This window comes from Globicephala melas, chromosome X (assembly GCF_963455315.2).
Source record: "Globicephala melas chromosome X, mGloMel1.2, whole genome shotgun sequence".
NCBI lineage: Eukaryota > Metazoa > Chordata > Mammalia > Artiodactyla > Delphinidae > Globicephala > Globicephala melas.
This window is the reverse complement of record NC_083335.1, coordinates 86,168,771-86,193,853: the sequence shown is the minus strand read 5'-3', so window position 1 is coordinate 86,193,853 and position 25,083 is coordinate 86,168,771. Positions and strand designations below refer to the sequence as shown.

The following is a 25,083-nucleotide window of genomic DNA, read 5'->3' as shown; positions in this document are numbered from 1 at the left end:
TAGATAAAAGTCCAATTTTCAATTTTTTCTTTTATGGATCATGTTTTTGGCTTCACATCTAGGAAATCTTTGCCTAACCAAGATTACAAACGTTTTCTCCTCTGTTTTCTTCTAGAAGTTTTAGACTTTTTGGTTTTATGTTTAGGTTCTATGATCCATTTTGAGTTAATTGTTAAATATGATACAAGGTATGGGAGATTCTTTATTTTATTTTTTACATATAGATGTCTAATTGTTCCAGCACCATTTGTTGAAAAGATTATCCTTTCTCTATTGAACTGCCTTTGCACCTTTGTCAATATATACATAAGTCTGTTTTTGAATTCTATTCCATTGATTTATTCACCTAGTAAACATTGGCTTCTGTTTGAATATGGTTGAATACGAAGAAGCAGCCAAGAGAATATACTTAGGAGCCAGACTGCCTAGGTCTGAGACTCAGCTCAAGCATTTACTATGTGACCTTGGGTAAGTTATTTACCCTCTGGGTGCCTCAATTTTCTCATCTGTAAAATAGAGATAATTATAGTATACAACCTTCATAGGGGTTTTTATGAGGATTGAGTGAAAGATTATAAAGCACTTAGAATGGTGCCTGGTGCCTGTATAGTGCTCCTTATACTCCTGAGTCTTATTTTGAACTTCTACCCAGACCAGATTTCCATTAAAACTAACAAATGCCATTATTTCATCTTAGGTTATCACTATGGAAGTTTAACTGTGGAGGTGAATTTTAATGAAAAATTTGCATAACTGCTCAGTGAAAGAATAAGATGTTCACTTTTATTTTCTGTTAGGAAAATAATACTTACCTTAGTTTATTAGCTATATCAGGTGAATTCCAACTCCTGAAATGTTTCTTTGATTTGTGAGAGTATATCCAATACCTTTCAAGGATTGTAGTTAGAAATATGACCTAAACTAAGCTCACTTCATAAGTGATTCTTGTGAAAAAGTAGTTTAAAAACTTCACCTTTCGTGTTTGTGATTTTGGGCACTTTGAGAACTAGTAACTTTTACAAAATTATTATGGTACTAAGCTTCAAGTTTTTTATTGTCACTTTTTGTTTTGAAGAGCTTTCAGGAATTGTTGAGAAAGTAAGTACAGCAATGTAAATCCTAAGTTTCTCCTTTGTAGATCATAATGATAGTCCAAATAATTTTATACTATAGAACTCTTTAGTTATAGGATTAATTTCACCCAGTGAACTACGAGAACTGAGGTGTCTAGATAAAATATGTAGAGTAGTAAATCACATTTAATTCCTCAGCATTGGCAGCAGTTATGGACTGAATGTTTGTGGTTCCCCACCACGCCCCACCCTGCAATCACCTCCAAATTCATATGTTGAAACCCTAACTCCCAGTGTGGTTCTGTTTGGAGATGGGGCCTGTAAGGAAGTAATTAAGATTAAATGAGGTCATGACGATGGGGCCTTGATCTGATAGGATTAGTGTCCTTATATGAAGAGGCATCAGAAAGCTTGCCATGCACCCACCCAGGAAAGACCATGTGAGGATAATTCAAGAAGGCAACCATCTGCAGGACAAGAAGAGAGGTATCACCAGAAGCCAACCACAATGGCACCTTGATTTTGTACTTCCCAGCCTCTAGAACTGTGAGAAATAAGTTTCTGTTGTTTAAGCTACCCAGTCTGTATTATTTTGTTATGGCAGCCAGTCTTGGTCTGTTCAGCCCATTGTAACAAGATACCATAGACTGGGTGGCTTAAACAACAGAAATTTATTTCTCACAGTTCTGGAGGCTGGGAAGTCCAAGATCAAGGTACCAACAGATCCAGTGTCTGGTGTCAGAGATAAATACAGCTGGACATTGGTTAAAGCAGTGAAAACAGATTTTTGTTCAGTAATTACTGACAGGGGAAGGAGCTGAGCTCCATTCTGATTTGTGCAGAGGTGACTTAAGCCATTTAAGGAAGAATGAGGGAGCGGGGAGAGCAGGGACTCAGTAGAGTCAGAGAAGTGAAAAATTACAAAGTTGGTCTGTGTAAATAAGATTAGGTCAGTCGTGTTAGCTGGCAATTTTATTTATTTATTTATTTATTTATTGCGGTATGCGGGCCTCTCACTGTTGTGGCCTCTCCCATTGCGGAGCACAGGCTCCGGACGCGCAGGCTCAGCGGCCATGTCTCACGGGCCCAGCCGCTCCGCGGCATGTGGGATCCTCCCGGACTGGGGCACGAACCTGTGTCCCCTGCATCGGCAGGCGGACTCTCAACCACTGCGCCACCAGGGAAGGCCCTAGCTGGCAATTTTAGAAGTTAGGATCTTATCCTCCCACAGAGACTGGTAAACAGAGGCCCTATCCTTCCTAATAATTACATTTCATAGGAATGGATCTCAGGTCCTTGAGAAGGACACTTCTCATTAGTAAGAGATACAGTCACAATTGTAAGCCCTTTTTAGTAAATGCTTTAAGACAGGGAGGTCAGTGGCCTATCATCAGATGTTGGCTAGAACAAATAGTAAAATCTCCTGCAGAGTTGAGCTTCCTCAGGCAGGCATTTTAATGGGGACCTGGGGTCATTCTAGGGACAAAGCCTTGTGCTAGTAGAAGCCATGCTAGAGTTTGGTCAAGTCTGTTAGTGCAGGGATTTGGACGGACTTGCAGTGTGCCAAGAGTTCTGCGGCTCTTACTGGTGAAAGCCTGCTTCCTACTTGTAGTCAGCCGCCTTCTTGCCATGTGCTCATGTGGCCTTTCCTTGGTGCCTGCCTGCATGGAGAGAGAGAGAGATCTCTTCTTACAAGGACACTAATCCCATCGTGAGGGCCCCTCCCTCATGACCTCATCTAAATCTAATTACCTCCAAAAGTCCCCACCTCCAAATGCCATCACATTGGGGGATTAGAGCTTCAACATATGAATTTTGAGAGGACACAAACATTCAGTCCATAACACAGCCCAAGCAGACTAAGACAGCAGCTCAGTAATTTTAAAGTTAAGAATAGATTTTCTTTCTGCATTTGCAACAGGTCTCAACTACAACTACTAATATAGTACTAATTATAATATATTATAATTAATATAGTTGAAATTTCTGTTTAATACTGTACACTTATAATATATATCATTTCCCATGCCAGAAAAATTAGCTGAATTCCTTTAAGTAAGAAGTATTAACTTTTATTTTTTATCTTTATCCGAACAGTGGTTTGTTTCCTATTTAATTCGGAGATAAATATGCTTGCAAACTTTTGAACTTGCTGTCTGTGTCTTAGGCAAAGATAATTTGGCCAGAATCTTGAAGCCCAAATCAATTCTCCAGGAAAATACCCACAAAATTTTATGTAAAATTTTTAAGGAGTTTCTGGTACAGTGAGAGAAACCATAAACTGAAGCTTGAAGATTCCCCTTGCTCATTGAGTTTGAGGCCTTGGTAGAGACAGGCCAACTCCTGGACTCCTTTTCCAAAAAACCTATTGGTGGCACTCTAGATCATCTCATTCCCACTGTGGGAGGTAGACTGGTGCTGAGAAGACAAGCTGAAGAAGATCAGAGAACGTTTTTTATCCTCCTTAAGGCCTAAAGCAGAACCAACTTAAACCACTCTTGCATGTTCCTGAGTCGATCAAGATCCCATTAGCCTACTCCATGACCACATTCCCATCCCCTTCCACTGGCTCTACCAAGTGGAAGGCAGCCTCAGCCTCCTTTTACTGCAGGTAGGGACAGAAGAGTATGTAAAATGGAGAGACCCAGGACTGACATTAAAAGGAGTGCCTCTGCCTGGCTTTGTGTATAATTATCTTCCTACTCAGAAGTTGGCCAACTTGAACAGTGACCTAAGTGAATGTCCCTAAAAATACATTTCAGAGTCTGTCTTCTTTGGGGATGAAGTAGAGAGATGGGGTGTGGAGAAGTGTATAATCATCAATCTCAGTTACGCTTCATATTTGTTTATTCAAGAGATACCTGGAGACCACCTACTTCTGGTTATACTCTGAGGTAATGAAGATTAAGTAGTTAAAATGGGTTCAATAAGTATGTGTGCAGGGCCTCTGTGGTGCCAGGCACCGTTCTAAGTGCTGGGGAAAACGGGTGAACAAAACAGATAATCCCTTCGCTCATGTAGTTTATGTTCTAATGGAGGGCAGCGGGGAGACTGACAATAAATACAGTTCATATATAGTGTGATAAAAAGAAGCTAAGTGCTTTGGAGAAAAATAAAGAAGGGTAAAGGGGTAATATTATTGGAGGAGGTGTTTCTGTTTTAAATAGATTGGTTATAGGATTCAAGTCCAAAGTTTTAGATACATAAGGGGATGCAGATTGGTATTTAATGTACTGTAGGTACTCAGAAAAAGGAGAGCAGGCTTCTGGTTGAGGGAACTGGAAAGCGTCACAGGAAAAGTGTGACAGGTGGGCAAGTATAAGAACTAGGAGAAAGCCTTCTGGGCAAAGGAGAATCAGAGGGCATAGATAAGTTACAGCAAGTGTGTCAGATCTACTGAAGAACAAAGTTCCCATAGCAGGGTGATAAGAGTTAGGACTAAAATGTGAGTTGATATCACATAGTAGTGACTTACATTGAAAGGTTTTCTAATGATGAACCATTTTTACACAACCTGCGACAAATCCAACTTGGTTGTGGTGCTTTCTCTTCTTCTAGGATTGATTTAATTGACAATTTTTTCAAAACATCTATAGGCATGAGTGAAATGGACCTAAAATTTTCTTTTGTTATGTCTTTGTTTTTCTTATTTCTTGCTGGACAGACTAGTAGCATGAATTAGGACTGTTGCTTCTTTTTCTATTGTCTTTAAAGGTTTGCATAAAACTGGGATGAATAAAACTAGAATCTGCTTATAAAACCATCAGAGTCTTGTGTTTTCTTTGTGGGAACACTTTAGCCACTGCTTCTATTTCTTTAGTAGTAATAGCTTTTTATTTAAGCTTTTAACTTCTTCTCAAATTCGCTGTGGTAAGTTATTTTTTAAAAGATGCATTCATTTCATGGACAAAATGTTTTTTAACTTGTTGGTATATAGTTGTTGTTTTTCTCTCTCTCTCTTTTTTTTTTTTTTGCGGTACGCGGGCCTCTCACTGTTGTGGCCTCTCCCGTTGTGGAGCACAGGCTCCAGACGCGCAGGCTCAGTGGCCATGGCTCACTGGCCCAGCCGCTCCGCGGCATGTGGGATCCTCCCAGACTGGGGCATGAACCCGTGTCCCCTGCATCGGCAGGCAGACCCTCAACCACTGCGCCACCAGGGAAGCCCAGTTAGGTTGTTTATTCGAGATGTTTCCTGTTTCTTAAGGTGGGCTTGTATTGGTATAAACTTCCCTCTTAGAACTGCTTTTGCTGAATCCCGTAGGTTTTGGGCCATCGTGTCTCCACTGTCATTTGTTTCTAGGTATTTTTTGATTTCCTCTTTGATTTCTTCAGTGATCACTTCGTTATTAAGTAGTGTATTGTTTAGCCTCCATGTGTTTGTATTTTTTACAGATCTTTTCCTGTAATTGATATCTAGTCTCATAGTGTGGTGGTCGGAAAAGATGCTTGATACAATTTCAATTTTCTTAAATTTACCAAGGCTTCATTTGTTACCCAAGATATGATCTATCCTGGAGAATGTTCCATGAGCACTTGAGAAAAATGTGTATTCTGTTTTTGGATGGAGTGTCCTATAAATATCAATTAAGTCCATCTTGTTTAACGTATCATTTAAAGCTTGTGTTTCCGTACTTAGTTTCATTTTGGATCATCTGTCCATTGGTGAAAGTGGGGTGTTAAAGTCCCCTACTATGAATGTGTTACTGTCGATTTCCCCTTTTATGGCTGTTAGTATTTGCCTTATGTATTGAGGTGCATAAATATTTACAATTGTTATATCTTCTTCTTTGATCGATCCCTTGATCATTATGTAGTGTCCTTCTTTGTCTCTTCTCATAGTCTTTATTTTAAAGTATATTTTGTCTGATATGAGAATTGCTACTCCAGCTTTCTTTTGGTTTCCATTTGCATGGAATATCTTTTTCCATCCCCTTACTTTCAGTCTGTATGTGTCTCTAGGTCTGAAGTGGGTCTCTTGTAGACAGCATATATAAGGGTCTTGTTTTTGTATCCATTCAGCCAATCTGTGTCTTTTGGTGGGAGCATTTAGTCCATTTATATTTAAGGTAATTATCGATATGTATGTTCCTATTCCCATTTTCTAAATTGTTTTGGGTTCGTTATTGTAGGTCTTTTCCTTCTCCTGTGGTTCTTGCCTAGAGAAGTTCCTTTAGCATTTGTTCTAAAGCTGGTTTGGTGGTGCTGAACTCTCTCAGCTTTTGCTTGTCTGTTAAGGTTTTAATTTCTCCATCAAATCTGAATGAGATCCTTGCTGGGTAGTGTAATCTTGGTTGCAGGTTTTTCTCCTTCATCACTTTAAATATGTCCTGCCACTCCCTTCTGGTTTGCAGAGTTTCTGCTAAAAGATCAGCGTTAACCTTATGAGGATTCCCTTGTGTGTTATTTGTTGTTTTTCCCTTGCTGCTTTTAATATGCTTTCTTTGTATTTAATTTTTGACAGTTTGATTAACATGTGTCTTGGCATATTCCTCCTTGGATTTATCCTGTATGGGACTCTCTGCACTTCCTGGACTTGATTAACTATTTCCTTTCCCATATTAGGGAAGTTTTCAAATATAATCTCTTCAAATATTTTCTCAGTCCCTTTCTTTTTCTCTTCTTCTTCTGGAACCCCTATATTTCGAATGTTGGTGCGTTTAATGTTGTCCCAGAGGTCTCTGAGACTGTCCTCAGTTCTTTTCATTCTTTTTTCTTTATTATGCTCTGCAGTAGTTATTTCCACTATTTTATCTTCCAGGTCACTTATCCATTCTTCTGCCACAGTTATTCTGCTATTGATCCCATCTAGAGTATTTTTCATTTCATTTATTGTCTTGTTCATCATTGTTTGTTTCATCTTTACTTCTTCGAGGTCCTTGTTAAATGTTTCTTGCATTTTGTCTATTCTATTTCCAAGATTTTGGGTCATCTTTACTATCATTATTCTGAATTCTTTTTCAGGTAGACTGCCTATTTCCTCTTCATTTGTTAGGTCTGGTGGGTTTTTATCTTGCTCCTTCATCTGCTGTGTGTTTTTCTGTTTTCTCATTTTGCTTATCTTACTGTGTTTGGGGTCTCCTTTTTGCAGGCTGCAGGTTCGTAGTTCCCGTTGTTTTTGGTGCCTGTCCCCAGTGGCTAAGGTTGGTTCAGTGGGTTGTGTAGGCTTCCTGGTGGAGGGGACTATTGCCTGTGTTCTGGTGGATGAGGCTGGATCTTGTCTCTCTGGTGGGCAGGTCCACGTCTGGTGGTGTGTTTTGGGGTGTCTCTGGACTTATTATGATTTTAGGCAGCCTCTCTGCTAATGGGTGGGGTTATGTTCCTCTTTTGCTAGATGTTTGGCATAAGGTGTCCAGCACTGTAGCTTGCTGATCCTTGAGTGAAGCTTGTGCTGCCGTTGAGATGGAGATCTCTGGGAGATTTTCTCCATTTGATATTATGTGGAGCTGGGAGGTCTCTTGTTGGCCAGTGTCCTGAAGTTGGCTCTCACACCTCAGAGGCACAGCACTGATTCCTGGCTGCAGCACCAAGAGCCTTTCATCCACAAGGCTCAGAGTAAAAGGGAGAAAAAGTAGAGAGGAAGAGTTAGTAGAAGTAGGAAGAAAGAAAGGAAGGAAGGAAGGGAGGAAGGAAGGAAGAAAGAAAGAAGAAAGGAAGGAAAGAAGGAAAGAAAGAAAGGAGGGAGGGCGGGAGGGACGGTGGGAGGAAGGAAGGAAGGAGGGAAGGAAGGAAAAAATAAAGAAAGAAGAGAAAGTAAAATAAAATAAAGTAAAATATAAAGTTATTAAAGTAAAAAATAATTATTAAAAAAAATTAAAAACAACAAAAAATGGACGGATAGATCCTTAGGACAAATGGTGGAAGCAAAGCTATACAGACAAAATCTCATACAGAAGCATACACATACACACTCACAAAAAGAGGAAAAGGGGAAAAAATCATAAATGTTGCTCTCAAAGTCCATCTCCTCAATCATCAAGTTGATTGTGGAGCTTTAATCCGCTGCTTCTGAGGCTGCTGGGAGAGATTTCCCTTTCTCTTCTTTGTTCTCACAGCTCCCAGGGGCTCAGCTTTGGATTTGGTCCCGCCTCTGCGTATAGGTCGCCGGAGGGCGTCTGTTTTTCACTCAGAAAGGACGGGGTTAAAGGAGCTGCTGATTCGGGTGCTCTGGCATACTCGGGCCGGGGGGAGGGAGGGGCACAGAGTGCTGGGCGAGCCTGCGGCGTCAGAGGCCGGCGTGCGTTCTCCCGGGGAAGTTGTTCCTGCATCCCGGGAACCTGGTAGTGGCGGGCTGCACAGACTCCCCGGAAGGGGGGTGTGGATAGTGACCTGTGCTCGCACACAGGCTTTTTGCTGGTGGCAGCAGCAGCCTTAGCGTCTCCTGCCCGTCTCTGGGGTCCGCGCTTTTAGCCGCGGCTCGCGCCCGTCTCTGGAGCTCCTTTAAGCAGCGCTCTTAATCCCCTCTCCTCACGCACCAGGAAACAAAGAGGGAAGAAAAAGTCTCTTGCTTCTTCGGCAGCTCCAGACCTTTTCCCGGACTTCCTCTTGGCTAGCCGTGGTGCACTAACCCCTTCAGGCTCTGTTCACGCTGCCAACCCCAGTCCTCTCCTGGCGCTCCGACCAAAGCCTGAGCCTCAGCTCCCAGCCCCGCCCGCCCAGGCGGATGAGCAGACAAGCCTCTCGGGCTGGTGAGTACTGGTCGGCACCGATCCTCTGTGTGGGAATCTCCCCGCTTTGCCCTCCGCACCCCTTTTGCTGTGCTCTCTTCCGCGGCCCCGAAGCTTCCCCCCTCCGCCACCCGCAGTCTCCGCCCGTGAAGGGGCTCCTAGTGTGTGGAAACCTTTCCTCCTTCACAGCTCCCTCCCACTGGTGCAGGTCCCGTCCCTATTCTTTTGTCTCTGTTTTTTCTTTTTTTCTTTTGCCCTACCCAGGTACTTGGGGAGTTTCTTGCCTTTGGGGAGGTCTGAGGTCTTCTGACAGCATTCAGTAGGTGTTCTGTAGGAATTGTTCCACGTGTAGATGTATTTCTGGTGTATCTGTGGGGAGGAAAGTGATCTCTGCGTCTTACTCTTCCACCATCTTCCCCTCGTCCAGCACTGTGTTTTTAAAATTTTCAAATAGGCAATGATTTTTTAAAGTATCTTTTGTTATTAACTTCTAATTCAGTTGCATCTTGGTCGCATATAATAATCTGTAACTTATCTAATATTTAAAATTTGTTGAGGCTTTCTTTATGATCTAGTACTAGTACATGATTTTTTAAAAAATCCTTCAATGTGTGCTTGAGAAAAAATGTGAGTATACTCTGCTAGTTGTGTGCAGAACTCAAACTTATTCATTGTGTGGTTTGATCTCCTAGATCCTTGTTGATTTTTTTTTTTTTTTTTTTTGGTTCACTTGACCAATCAATACTTGAGAAGCAGCATTAGAAGAAACTCCTTAGATTTTAAGTTGCCAGTTCTGAGGATTTGGAGAGGTCCTGAACCACTGTCAAAATTAATCCCCACCCATTTTTCTCAGCTCTTCGCCAGCACAGGGTTTCTGCCCTGACCGGAATTTGCTCCCAGGGAAATCTGGACCAGAGGTCTGAGTCCTAGCAGGTGTATGGGAAGCATTGTTGTCTCAAGATTTGGGAAGGGGAGAAGCAATAGAAGAAATCTGAGTTTCCTTTTCTGTTTTCTGTTCCCACACCCACCACAGGGGTGTCTCATAGTTTCCCCTTTTCTTGGTGTTTTTCTTACTTGGTCCATTTGAGATTGATCTTGGATAATTGGGAGCCAGCCACTATGCTAGTTCAGTATCTTGATAGAGCCCAAACTGAAACACTGTACCTTTATATATGTGTGTCACCTGTAAAATCCTAGAAATGGAATAGCTTGAACACCTCTTCCCACATTAAACCTGTGCTGCCTCTTATATTTTCTTTTTTTTTTTTTTTTTTTTTTGGTGTGTGGCACTACCAACATCCAATCACATAAACCAGAGCAGTGTTTCTTCAAACCTGTGGGTGGGATAATAGAAAATATTTGGGGTTTAACACAAAATAAGGGTAAGTATTATTTTGTGAAACTTTTCTTTCATTGGTATGTGTACATGTACAAATACTCATAAATACGTGTACTGGGCTGTGCTGGAGAATGTACTAATGTGAATTGTAGTCAAAAAGGTTGAAAAATACTGGACTAGATAACTAGGAATCATTTTTGACCCATCCTTCTGCCTTACCTCCTACAGCCATTGAATTACTAAATCGTCTGATTCTCCTTCCTCAGTATTTCTCAAATTCATTCCATCTTCCTCTTCCCTGCTAACCACTGCTCTAGTTCCAGCCCTTTCTGGATGACTGCAACTGCCTCTCCGATTCACACGCCACTTGTCATTATTCTTACCAGAACAATCTTCCTAAAATGTAAATTTTGCTTATTTAAATCATTCTGTGGTACCCCTTTGTCCACGGAGAACTTCCAAGCTTCATAATATGGCCTCTGCCTACCTCTCCAGCTTCATTTGCTCCCATTGCAGTATCACTGGTAACACCAAACCACATTCACTTTTCCTCACACTCCCTGAAGAGTTTTATTTTATTTCATTCTTTCACTTTTGCCTGATATGGGAAGGGAGGATCCTTTACTACTACCCCTTTTACCTGGTGAACTTCAGCTTATTCATTCTCACTTTGCACAGGAAGTCTTACACCCCTACCTCCCCTGCGCCTGGTGTCCCTCCTCTGTATTTCCAGAATATTCTAAGCATCTCTCATTACACAGCCAGGTGGTTTTAAAATCATTTGTTTAGGTTAGTGTTCACTTTTTTTACGGAAAGAGTTGGTCATATTCATTTTGGTGCTTAAAACAATGTCTGGCTCCTATTGGGTGTTCAAATGGCTGAATGGCTGAATGAAGATCTAGAAAGTTAAAGTGCCCTTTTCATTCATGTTGCTCATAGGTGACAAAATTGAGACTAGAAAACTGTAACATCTATATTTTTGATCACTCTGCTACAGTTACTATTGATGACTGTACTAACTGTCTTTTATTGCTCATGCTACAGACCAATACTACTTCTAGTACATTGTGTAAAACTGATGAGTACAACATTTGTTGTGTAATACTGAATAAGTCACTTTAAGCTAGTTTGCTAACGATTAAGATGATTAAATTATCCTTTGTAAATAATCAAGTTTTTGTGTACCATACCTATGGGAGCCTGTTTCTGGTACATGAATAGTTTTGTATGAAATTTAATATTCACAAAGAGGTTAAGACAGTGCAAGTAGATTTAAAAGTAATTTAGAAAAATCAAAATGGTCTTTTAATGACTATATTTTGAGAGGTCAGCTAAAATTTAAAAAATAATGTAACAGATTCCAGACACACTGTGTAAAAGATTCTGTGAGCTTTAGTTTAAAATGCCTAAAGATGGAAATGGTGAAATTTGAAAATTTTACATTGTAGGAGTAGCTCAGTAAATGTTTCAATCAAATTTGTAGATGCAAATTCTGACATATAGTGATTCTTGGGCCTTCAGGTGCTTCCATTTTCTGTAGCATATTGCAGAAATCAGTCAGGGTTTAGAAACTAAGACCTAGGCATCAATTTATGGAAAGGTACAGAAACATATTCCTATCTGGGTGTATTTCCAAGTTCAGAAGTTTTAAAGACGCAGAAGTTTTTTAAAAGTGAAGCATCAGAAAAAGAAAAGGCTGAAAGCTGAAATATTCCTTAATATCATCCAGTATGCTGTGTGTATGTATGAGAATTTCCCCAATTGTTTCCAAAATGTACTTTTACAGTTGATATGTTAAAACAGGATCCAACAATGTCCACACATCATTTGGTTGGTATGTCCTGAGTCTTTCTTTATCTATAACAGTTTCCTCTCCCTTTCTTCCCCTCATGCCTTTTATGTATTTATTTAAAAAAAGTTTTTTGTCGTGCTCATTTTCTTATTATGTCGCAAAGTCAGTAAGAGTTGGAACATTATTTTAGCAATAAAAATCGTTCCTGACTCCCAATAGACAATTAATGTTTGCTGAATAATGTCAATAATACTCAAGGTCTGTGTTTTGTTCCTGCAGGTTGATCCGAAAGACTACATGTTCAGTGGACTGAAGGATGAAACAGTAGGTCGCTTACCTGGGAAAGTGGCAGGACAACAGTTTCTCATTCAAGACTGTGAGAACTGTAACATCTATATTTTTGATCACTCTGCTACAGTTACTATTGATGACTGTACTAACTGTGTCATTTTTCTGGGACCGGTGAAAGGCAGTGTGTTTTTCCGGAATTGCAGAGATTGCAAGTGTGCATTAGCCTGCCAACAGTTTCGTGTGCGGGATTGTAGAAAGCTGGAAGTCTTTTTGTGCTGTGCCACTCAGCCCATTATTGAGTCTTCCACGAATATCAAGTTTGGCTGTTTTCAATGGTACTACCCTGAATTAGCTTTCCAGTTCAAAGATGCAGGACTCAGTATCTTCAATAATACCTGGAGTAACATTCATGACTTTACACCTGTGTCAGGAGAACTCAATTGGAGCCTTCTTCCAGAAGATGCTGTCATTCAGGACCATGTTCCTCTACCTACTACTGAAGAGCTCAAAGCTGTCCGCCTTTCCACAGAAGCCAGTAGAAGTATCGTTCCAGTGTCCCGGGGTCAGAGACAGAAGAACAGTGATGAGTCATGCTTAGTGGTATTATTTGCTGGTGATTATACTATCGCAAATGCCAGGAAATTAATTGATGAGGTAAGGAGAAGAGAGAGAAGAGAAACAGACATACACCTACATAGAAACACACCACTTTCTGGAGAGCGTCCATTCTTTTCAAATTGGCTATTAGAAATACAGGCAATCCTTAAATTATAGTCCTCTGCCCCCTACAGATTTATCTGCAAGCTAGTTGCTTAGGCCTCAAATACTTTCCCAAAGAAACTTTTTAAAAACAATTCAATTCAGGAAGCATCTGTTAAGCACTCATTATGTGCAGGTTACTCTGTCACCATCTTTCATTGATTATAGGATGCACCTTTGTTTTCCACAGTTTTGCTTCTCTGAAATGCATCTTACAATTGATGGCAGTTTAGAGCTGATGAAATATATGCTGGGAGTGGAGATAAATAGACAAAATTCTCTACCCTCAAAGAACTTCCATTCTTTATCATAACTGATTTCCATGGGAGCTCACAAAAGTAGTACTGCAAAGTAAAGCGTGACCTTTTATAATTATTTAGTGGAGAAATTTATTTGGAGTTTTTAACTGTTTAAGGTGTGGGGAAGGCATTTAGGCATACAACTTTTGGAGCCCGTTTTGGCTGAGAGCAACCTCCACATTACTTTCCTTTGCCTTATTGCCATGAAGAGGAAGTTGGTGTGAAACAATGAGGTGGCAGCTGCGACAGCAGAGATTGTGGACTCATGAGCAGGGGCTTTTAGTGCTTTCAGGAGTAGAGAAGGGTTCTTTGGGTAGCAGCTTTCACTTGAAAAATAAATGGGGATGTGGAGGTTAGGGGCTCCAGAAGCAGCAGTTCCTCCAGTGGGGAGGCAGCAGTAGGATGTATTGATTAGTCATTAATCAGGCTTTCTTCAGAAAGAGTCTGTTTGAATTTAAAAATCAAACTTCCAGAAATGGAGAGGTGAATGGAAAACTCTCTTTGAATGGATTTTTTTTTAAGTTGTAACACTTCTGTCAAAAGGAACGGTTTTAGAAAAAAAAAAAAAACTAGAAAAATGACCACCTCTCTGTAGCTTATACATTCTACAATGTAGAAAACCCATGTCTGAAATCCACAAAGTATATCTGAGGTCCAGTTTTAAAAACAACAGAAGCCAAGTATAATCTTAAGACTTTGATATTTTCTTTCTTGATTATGCCAATCTGATAAAAATGTGCTATGGATCTGGTGAGATATAGAAAAAGTGCTCTGGCCTTTGAGCTATCTAATCACATGTTAATCCAACATCTGAGAGGTAAACATTTTCATTATACTGTATGGTGATTTTTTAAAAAATCTACATACAGTTTTCAAGAGAGGTAATTATTCAGGTTAAACTCCTTTTTGGTAGATAATGAGGAGAGGACATAAAGAATGTACAGTATGTTTAAAGAAAAAAGCCATCAAAACAAACACTGTCATTCTTCATGAGTCATCAGATGTCCTTAACCTTTTAACTTTTGATATCTGTTGTACAAAATGGCACCGTTGTGTGCACTTTTTGCAATATGACCAGGAAGAGTGATGTTCTTTAGATGTCCTTCTGGATTACAAAATAATTTAAATAAAAATCCAGCAATAACAGTAACAAAAATGATGACAATAATAATAGCTAGCAGTTAATATAGTGTTTATTATACGTCAGGTGACTGTTGTACAGTATTTAAGTGAATTAACTCACTTAATTCAGGAATAACCTATGAAGTAGGTGCCATTGTTTCTCTTTATACAGATAAGAAAAATGAGCCACAGAGAAGGTAAGTAACTTGCAAAAGGTCACTTGCTGGTAAGTAGCAGAGCCATGATTTAAATCCAGGCAGTTTGGCTTTGTAGGCCATAGTCTTAACCCTTAAGCATGATGCTATTATGCTGCCTCAGTGGTAAAGGAAGGTTGATAAATGCCTGGTGGAGCTGGAATGTGACCAAAAGTGTGTGGAGGCAAGGCAGATACTACCCTCCAGCCTAGAAGGAAAAACCCTGGGACTTTTTGGCTAGAGTTATCCTGACTAATTCTGAAATCACAAAATTAAGAGAACAAAAAGAAGAAAATGCTAAGTACATGTGAAGAGGGTATCACAGCATGCTGAAAGACCGGTAAGTTACATATCAAGAGAGCGATTACATATTTTTTAAAAAGTGAAGCTCAAGTTCCCTGGAAAATATGTGTAGAGCTAGTTAATGCTGAGACAGAAAAAAATGAAACTTGAGTCTTTTCTCGTATCATAACACAAATGTCTTAGAACAGCTTAGACTGGAACTGTGATTGCTAACTCTGGTTTTGTTAAATCCTAGGAGTAGCACAGAATTTTGTTTCATAGTGTTTTCATAAATTAAACATATCATAATGATTTTTTAAGGTAGGAAGTGTAAAACTTGAGAGAGTAGGAAGTCCAGAAAAACTGGGTAAACCAGAAAGTACATTCCATAGGAGTCAAGAGAAGTTACTAGGCCTCAGTTTTCTTACCTAAAGATCAGATTTCTTGCTGCCTCTTAACTATATCACAGATAAGCACAGGATAAATTAAAGTATTTGGAATTGTTTGGAAGTATTGTATAACTTAAAGTTGTATAACTTATTGTATATTAACATATACGTGTATACATGTATATGTATATATACATGTATATTAATATATAACTTATTGTATATTAAAGTTGGGTAGTTACCTCTATTTTCAAGTCTTTAAAAGTAGGGGCTTCCCTGGTGGCGCAGTGGTTGGGAGTCCGCCTGCTGATGCAGGGGACACGCGTTCATGCCCCGGTCCGGGAAGGTCTCACATGCTGCGGGGCAGCTGGGCCCGTGAGCCATGGCCGCTGGGCCTGCGCGTCCAGAGCCTGTGCTCCGCAACGGGAGAGGCCACAGCAGTGAGAGGCCCGCGTACCGCAAAAAGAAAAAAAAAGCTTAAAAGTAGAAGAATTTTCATGAAAAAGAGTCTCTTCACATGTCTGCAGTGAAATATCAAAGTAAATATACTAGTTTCATAGTTCATTGTTTTTAGGTAACAGTGTTTTGAATTAATCATCTTACTTTTGTCAGTTTATGTGTCTGACTATAAAATGAGAGGTATTGAGCAGTCTAGAGAATTAGAAACAGATGTGGGATTGTTTCTGATAATTTAAGTAACTTTGCAGTCATTATCTGGCAGTGATGTTTATGTAATTTTCTGCTACATTTTTATGGATGTTTCTCTTTTTCTGAGGCAGCATTGAGGGCTCTGGAAAAGGATTTGAGTTTGAATCCAATTTGATGAAATGGTATGGAATAACGTAGCCATAGAATGAAATACTATCAACCATTAAAACTGATTTTGTAGTAGAATAGTTGGAAAATGTTCACAACCAAGTAAGTGAAAATTTGTAGAATATTACGTATCTGTTTTTTTTTAAAGTAGGTAAGTCTGGAGAGTTATATATACTAAAATGTTGACAGTTGTGGTTCTTTTTAGGAAGTGGATTAGGAGCAGGGTTTTCTTTTCTTGTTCGTAGCCCTATGGATTTTACATAAAACATGTATTATTTCTGTAATGGAGGAAAACGAAAACCGGAAGGGTAAAAAGAAGTATGCCAGGACTTCCCTGGTGGTCCAGTGGTTAGGACTCCGCGCTTCCACTGCAGGGGCCACGAGTTCCATCCCTGGTTAGGGGAACTAAGACTAAGATCCCACAAGCCACACAGCGTGGCCAAAAAAAAGGAAGTATACCTATATAGCAGTGGCATCTTTGAGTGGTAGCACTTTGGTTGATATTTCTTTGTTTCTGTTTTTTATTTTTTAAATGTTTTAAAAAAATAAATGTTCTGTATTGAGCCTATTTGTTACTTTTATAATTAAAAACTCAATAGGCTTTAATTGGTTGAATTGCTTTGCATTTTTAAAAAATACTTTCATAATTATTTTAAAAATTAATGTATACTCATTGTAGAGAACTGTAGAAATAAAGAAGAGTAGAAATAAGTTTAAAAATCATCCATAATGTACTGTACCTTGAATTGTCTTTGTAGGAATAATTTTAATTTATTTAGTCTGTAATCAGTTTAATTGGGTTCACGTCACAGCTCTGTCCCTTAATAGTTGTGTGACCATGGGCAGATTTCTTAACCACTCTGTGCTTTAGTTTCTCATCTGTAAAATGTATACACTACCAAACGTAAGGTAGATAGCTAGTGGGAAGCAGCTGCATAGCACAGGGAGATCAGCTCGGTGCTGTGTGACCGCCTGGAGGGGTGGGATAGGGAGGGTGGGAGGGAGGGTGACGCAAGCGGGAAGAGATATGGGAACATATGTATATATATATAACTGATTCATTTTGTTGTGAAGCTGAAACTAACATACCATTGTAAAGCAATTATGGTCCAATAAAGATGTTTAAAAAAAAAAAAAAAAGAGAGTAATAATAATACCTGCCTCGTGAGAGGATTAAACGTGTTTTACATGTAGAACACATAAAACTGCCTGGCACATAGTAAGTACTCCATAAATGTATTCTAGCGTTATTGTGCTATACTATATAAATTTGAATCATGCTTTTTAAAATTAACAGTATTATATAAGCTTTCTTCCTTTTATCATTTGTTATATTTAACAAACTATGGTATTTTATCTTGTGAATGTACCATACTTTAGTTAATGATTCTCCTCTCACTGGACAGTGTCACCAAACTAAAGCTTCTGTTAGTTTCAGTCAACAAAATTTTTTTAATAAAGTTTAAAATTTTTAGGGCTAATTTACATTTATTTGACCCTTAATTGTAACAGTAGGCAGTACTAATTCTTTTTTTTTTAACATCTTTATTGGAGTGGCAGTACTAATCCTTAATCAGAACCACCCATCTGGAAGAAAGAATCTTGTGTATGTGAAAACTTGTTTATAGAAAACACTCTGAATTAATTACAGTTATAACTAAAACAAAAATCAGAGCACTGTGTTACATTTTATACAGAAAAATTGTAGAATAGGAAAATATTGTTTTAGTTTCAGGTCATTTTAAAATGTAAATGAAATTTTATTTCCCACAGCTGGTTGGTAAAGGCTTTTTCCTGGTTCAGACAAAGGAGGTATCAATGAAAGCTGAAGATGCTCAAAGGGTTTTTCGGGAAAAAGCACCTGACTTCCTTCCTCTTCTGAACAAAGGTACCTTCTGGATGATTGGTATACTTTTGTGGTTTTTCCCTTGACCTGCTGATTTGATTTACTCTTGCCTTTAGTATTTCTCTTACATTGTCTTCTCTTTGTCATTTGTTTTATGTTTTTCCTATTACTATTCAGAAATGTCAAAATTTCACATCATTCGAAAAGCCATATGTAATCACCTAGAAATTAGGCATTAGGTTTTTTTTTCCCTGTTCTGTCACCTTCATTCTTGAAAGTCACATTTTATTGTTTTAAATTATTTTATTATTATTATTGTACTATAGTGAGTGAGCATTTCCTTCTCCCTGCCCAGAGTTACAAAGCACTTGATAAGGATTCTTTCTGCCTTCAGTGTGCTTTGACCATACTGGAAAAGGAATAAGAAATATAAATAAAACAGTATACTATTCTGTGTATTTAACATGATCTGATTAAGTTGTCAGTTACTGGAAATATGTCTACAAACAGAGGAACTAGAGTTCCTGTGCCCTCCTGAAGTGTTGCTATTTGCCTCTATGTATTCTAGAAGACAGAGTACCGTTCATCTATTAGGGCAGGGACATTTTTTGCTCTAGGCTCATCAGGCTTTTCTTGACTGGCCTGAGCAAATATATATGGTAATAGGTAATGCTGATTGGATATACCCTAGAAGGAAGGCACATCTGCATTTACATGCTCTTTATGTATAAATAAGTTGTAATAAACTGCAAAAACCTGTATGAAAATATTGGAGGATTGTTAGGATAACTTTAATAACTAATGCTGGGTGCAATTCGGCCCTTAAGTAGTAATACAGTATTTCATATACCTTAGTGGTTATTCTAGTAGTACCAAGGACTGGCTCCAACCAGTGCATGAATCTATCCCAGATCATATATAGGAAATTATGACCCGGCTCCTTTGATGCAGCCATTTTGATATGGGAAAATTTGATGAAACCTTGGAAACAAATCTTTAAACTCTCAGCAGCTTTCAGAAACTGAATTAAGTAATAAGTGTGTGTAATAGACATCCTAAAGTGTGAGGATTAGGGATGAAGTGAGCATATGAGTAGGCCTAAATTAATGATTTATATACTTGTGTGATGTTAGTGAAGTGGTTTCACAGAATTGCTCCAACCCAGCCATAATATGTGTTTAAGTCACATAACATTCCACATGGAAGAAATAAAATGTTCTGTTCCTGAAAAAAGTAGAACCAAAACCAATGGACAGATGTTATAGGAATTTCAGCAAATAAATATCATATAAACAGCTTTTAAAACCAGAGATGTCCATCGGAAGTGGTCAAAGACTAATGAAGTTATGTCAAAAGGTCACAGGAGCCAGCTTGAAGGAGTCTCAAGAAGTGTCCACTGGCCAAATTTGGGTCAATTTGAGCATCAAAAACAATAATGAAGGGAATTGATTAAACAACAATAGAAATCCATGCATCCATAGTGATAATGAAAAAGAGAGGAGAGGAAATTGGCACTGAACTATGGACCAGCGTGCCCAGCCAGCTTGGAATCTACCTAACTATATGGTCTACACGGATATCATGAATGACTGCTAGACATTCCCACGATCTAGAAGCTTCCTATCCTCTATTAAGAGAGGCACTCTTCCATTAGCTTGAAATGACCCTTTCTCCAGGACCCCAAATTGCCTCACAGTAATAATCAGTTTCTCATCTAAGTAGTCACAGATCCTGTTTAAAATTTGTTTTTATAATCTGAGAAATATCTCCATAAAACTCATCAGCCCATGCTTTTTATCTAATTTGAGAAATCAACAGTATTGAATGTATTCAGTTAATAAATGTGTAGTAAGCACCAAAAAAAGGGGGGCGGGGGGAGAGGGAATAAGGAAAGCTCTTCTGCTCTTTATAGAATACTCTGAGCTAATAAACGTAGAAGGAGTGATAGACTTCAGAAATCACCATTTTCTAACCCCTGTTGTAATAATTAATTCAGACAAAGGTTATCAGTGGATGCTAAAACTATTGGGGTAAAAGTTGATAAAAAGTAGGATACTTATACATTCTAATTCAAATGGGAAGTATACCTTTAGAGCAGAGATTTGATGATCATCACACTAACCCAGTGATCAAACTTAGCATCACTGATGGCAGGGCAGCCTGACATTGTATTTCTCCTAATGTGATGCAATGAGAAATACACATCATCATCTATGAAGTATTCTTGCCAAAAATATTTTACCTGAATCTAATCGAGCCAAGACTTAATTTCTGGTTTATAGGAAAGAAAGGAAATCTGGAGACATGTTAAATGACACCATGAGGAAACTGAAACAAATCAAAAATAGAAGACATTTTACAAGATAACTGGCTAGGACTCTTCAGACAATGTCCTGGAAGACAAAAACAATGGGGGACTGTTCTGGATTAAAAGAAACCTAACAATTAAATACAAGGAGTGAACCTTAATTGGATTTTGGGTTAGGGTGGGGTGAACTATAAAGTTGTAGAAGTCATTTTGGGGACAACTGGGGAAGTTTGAGGATGATATTTTGGAATCATTGTTGTATCCTTAAGTATGATAGTGGTACTGTGGTTACATAGGAGATGCATGCTGAAGTGTTATGATGTCTGCTATTTTCAAGTGGCTCAGCAAAACAAAAAAGTGTGTGTGTTTGTGCATGTCTGTGTGTGCATGTGTGTATATGTGTATAGTGTGTGGCAAAGCAAATGTGGCCAAATGTTAACATTTGATGGGTGTAAGTGAAGAGCAAATGGATGTTTGTTATTCTTTCAACTTTTCTACAATGTTTGGAATTTTTCAAAAGAAAAGTTGGGGGAAAATTTTAAGCTGCCCAATAGTGCATTGATTGATGTAGAATAATGAGCAGGCTGTCTGTGGAGATATTCCAGCAGGTGTTGGATGGATTGGGTCCTTATGTAAAAGTGGCCATCAGTCATTCTGAGGAGAGTTTCTCAGCTTCAGCACTGTTGACATTTTAGATAATTCTTTGCTGTGGTGGGCTGTCTTGTACATTATAGGATGTTTAGCAGCATCTCTGGCCTCTACTGACTAGGTACCAATAGCACACTGCCCCAGTTATGGCAACCAAAAATGTTTCCAGACATTGCCAAATGCCCCGTGGCGGACAAAATTGCTCCCAGTTGCAAACCACTGTTCTTAGCAGGGGGATGCACTTATTCTTTTGAAAATTCACTTTTATTTCAAATAGTTTATACTTTAGAGTCTCTAAGTTTTCCTCTTCAGTTAAAGTAGTCATAATTATTTCCTTTCAATTAATGAAGCTATTTGACAGCCAAATGAGAGAATTCGTTGTGTTTTTCATCTTGAGAATCTTCCAAATCTGACTGATTCTCAGAACTGTCTGGGGTGCTGTTAAAGATTTAAATTTCCACCTCCCACCCCAGAAAGACTGATTCAAATATCTCTGAGATATTCCCTTAGAATCTGCATTTTAAAAAGTTCCCCAGATGGTTCTGATGATTAGTCAGATTTGGGTTCCTTTGTTTTAGAGGGTCATTCATTCATTTATTCAACAAACATAGATGAGATCTGAGAAGTAGTAAAAGAGGAATCAGATTATATAGGGCCTTGTAGGCCACTGTAGAGACTGTGGCTTCTAGTTTGAGTGAGATGAGAATCTACTAGACATTTTTGTTTTAAAATAAACTCTTTATATTGGAATAATTTTAGATTTTCAGAAAAATTGCAAAGGTAGTACAGAGAGTTTTGAAACTCACCTTCCTCTTATGTTAACATAAGCATGATACATTTGTTGAAACTAAAGAATTTACATGGGTAAAATACTATTTACTCAAACTATAAACTTTATTCAAATTTCACCGGGTTTTTTTCACTTATGTCCTTTTTCTGTTCCAGAATTCAATCCAAGATCCCACATTGCATTTAGTCATCCTATCTCCTTAATCTCTTCTAATCTGTGACAGTTCCTTAGTCTTTCCTTGTTTTTCATAACCTTGAAATATTCGAGCAGTATTGGTAAGTTATTTTGTAGAATGTCCCTCAGTTTGCGTTTGTCTGGTGTTTTCTCTGGTTAGACTGGGGTTATGGGTTTTGGAGAAGAGGTGAAGTGCCCTTCTCATCACGTCACATCACATCACATCATAGGGCACATGATAGCAACATGACTTAATGCTGGTGATGTCGACCTTAGTGACTTGGTTCAGGTGGTATCTGCCAGGTTTCTTGAACACTGTAAATTTCCTTTTTTCCCCTTTCTATACTCTTTGGAAGTTCTTTCTATGGTCTTTGGAAGTTGAGTCACTAAGACCAGTCTACACTCAAGGAGAGGGAATTAAGCTCCACCTCCTAGAGAGGGGAGTATCTACATACATTATTTGGAATTCTGTAAGAAAGATTTGTCCCTTCTCTCCCATTTATTTATTCAGTCATTTATGTCTATCAGTAGGAACTCATAGATATGTATTTTATTCTTTGGGTTATAGTCCAATACTATCAAATTGTTCCAGTTTAGCCTTTGGGAGCTCTTTTAGGTTAGTTCCTCTGTCTCTTTGACATGCATTTTATTTCTTTTTCTTGCATTATTATGTTGGCTAGGACTTCCACTATTATGCTATGTAGAATAGTGAGAAGAGGACATCCTTGCCCTGTTTCTGATCTCAGGGTGAAAGTGTTCAGTCTCACCATTAAGAATGATGGTAGTTGTAGATTTTTCATACATACCTTTTATTAGACTGAGGGAGTTTCATTCTATTCATGGTTTGTTGAGGGCTTTTTTTGTTTTGGGGGGTTTTCTTGGCTGTGTCAGTTCTTAGTTGCAGCAAGTGGGATCTTTTCGTTGCGGTGCACGGGCTCTTCATTGCAGCCCATGGGCTTCTCTCTAGTTGTGGTGTGTGGGCTTCAGAGCATGCAGGCTCAGTAGTTGCGGCATGCAGGCTCTCTAGTTTTGGCACGCAGGCTCAGTAGTTGTGGCGCTCAGGCTCAGTTGCCCTGCAGCATGTGGGATCTTAGTTCCCCGACCAGGGGTTGAACCTGCATCACTTGCATTGAAAGGTGGATTCTTAACTACTGGACCACCAGGGAAGTCCCTGTTGATTTTTTATCACACATGATGTTGAATTTTGTTGAATGCTTTTTCTGTATTTATTGAGATGGTCGTGTTTTTTTATTATTGAGTCATTTAATCTGGTAAGTGACTTTTGTTAATTTTGAATGTTGAACCAACCTTGTATTCCTGAGATGCACCCCGTTGATCACGATGTTTTATCCCTTTAATATATTGCTGGATTCAATTTGCTAATATTTTATTGTAGATTTTTACATCTTTGTCCATGAAGCATATTGGTTTGTGGTTTTCTTTTCTTGTAGTATCTTTCTCTGGCTTTGATATTAGTGTAATGCTGGCCTCATAAAATGAGTTGAGAAGTATCCTTCTTCTTCTGTGATCTTGGAGAGATTATAGAGAATTAGTATCATTTCTTCCTTAAATGTCTGGTAGAATTTGCCAGTGAAACCCATCTGGGCCTGAAGACTTGGGGGAAAAATTTTTAGCCATACATTTTATTTATTTATTACATAGAGAGCTCTTTAAGATATATTTGTCTTCTTGGGTGAATTTTGATAGTTTTTGTCTTTCAGGGAATTGTTTCATTTCATCTGAGTTATCAAATTTATAGGTGTAGAGTTTATAGTATTTCCTTATTATTAATGTATGTAGGATCAGTAGTGATGTCCTTCTTATACTCCTGTTGGTGATTTGAGGCCTCTCCCTCTCCGATTAGCCTCGATAGAGGTTTATCACTTTATTGATAATTTCAAAGAAGCAGCTTTTTGTTTTATTGATTTCCTCTATTGTTTTTCTCTTTTCAGTTTCATTGGTTTCTGCTCTAATATTTATTTCCTTCCTTTCATTTGCTTTGGGTTTAATTTGCTCTTCTTTCTCTAGTTTCTTAAGGTTTAAGTTTGGGTTACTGATTTCTTCTTTTCTAATAGAGTGATACTCGTTATTCACAGTAGGTCTGTTCTATAAAGTTGCTGTGAACACTGAATCAGTGAGTATTGAATTGCTACTCCTAGGAGAAATGCAGGGCTAGGTTCCTGCAAGTCTCTGGTCACAACATTTCTTTCAACCAATCAGTATAACCTTGTTGTATGTGTGCTTTTGTTTAAAGACACCTCATTTAGATATGTTTTTGATTCATTAACATTGAACGCACAGCCAGCAGCACTGTAACTTGTGCCTGAATGAAGCTTATCTAACAGACATTTTCTTTGTAAGGCACATCACAGGTTTCCTAAGCTTGGGAACATTAGACTGTACTTGAGCACTACATTTGAAGGCCATTTTAAACACTGATATTACCAACAAAAAGTATAAAAATGTGGCACTAGATGGACTGTGAAAAGGCCACTTGTTTACAGAATGAATGCTGAAACAAGAAAGCAGAGCATCACTTTGTTCAAATTTACCTGGAAACATGCATGTCAGGCAGCTCATATTTTTTGCCACTTTGTGTGTGTCCATGAATGACCATGAAAAGACAAGTACTGATTTTCAGTAAAATATTTTACCTATTTGGTAAAATAAATTTTACCAAGTAAGCAATTAGCAAATAAGGAATCCACAAATAATGAGGATTGACTGTATATGTATTTTGTGTTAGAAATTTTCCTTTAAATGCTGCTTTAGCTGCATTCTGCCAATTTTGATATGATGTATTTTCATTTAATTCAGGGTTTGGCAAAGCATGGCCTACTGTACGTTTTTTAAATGAAGTTTTATCAGAGCATAGCCACACTCATTCTTTTATTTATTATGTTTTGCTGCTATTGCACTGTAACAGCAGAGATGATTAGTTGTGACAGACATTGTATGGCTCACTAAGCCTAAAATATTTCCCATCTGGCCCTTTACAGAAAAGGTGTGCTGACCCCTGATGTAGTAGTTTCCCTTGAGACTTTTCACTTGATCCATGGATAATTTAGAAGTATAATGTTTAATTTCCAAACATTTGGGAGATTGTCCAGATGTGTTTCTATTACTGATTTCTAGATTAATGCTGTTATGGTCTGAAAACACACATTGTATGATTTGTATTTTATTTAATAAGTTAAGGCTTGTTTTCTGGAACAGAATATAGTCTATCTTGGTGAATAATCTATGTGCAGGTGAGAAGAATATATAATCTGCTTTTCTTTGCTGAAATGTTCTATA

The 25,083-nt window shown here is 38.5% G+C and overlaps 1 protein-coding gene across 1 annotated transcript in view; it reads left to right on the top strand.

Moving 5' to 3' along the window:
- Positions 1–25,083, top strand: part of RP2 (RP2 activator of ARL3 GTPase) — a 44,286-nt gene that overhangs the window by 5,844 nt on the left and 13,359 nt on the right. The window contains exons 2-3 of the mRNA XM_030849820.2: positions 12,148–12,813; positions 17,794–17,908. Of these exons, the coding sequence (XP_030705680.1) occupies positions 12,148–12,813; positions 17,794–17,908 (781 nt within the window). The remainder of the gene's footprint in view (positions 1–12,147; positions 12,814–17,793; positions 17,909–25,083) is intronic.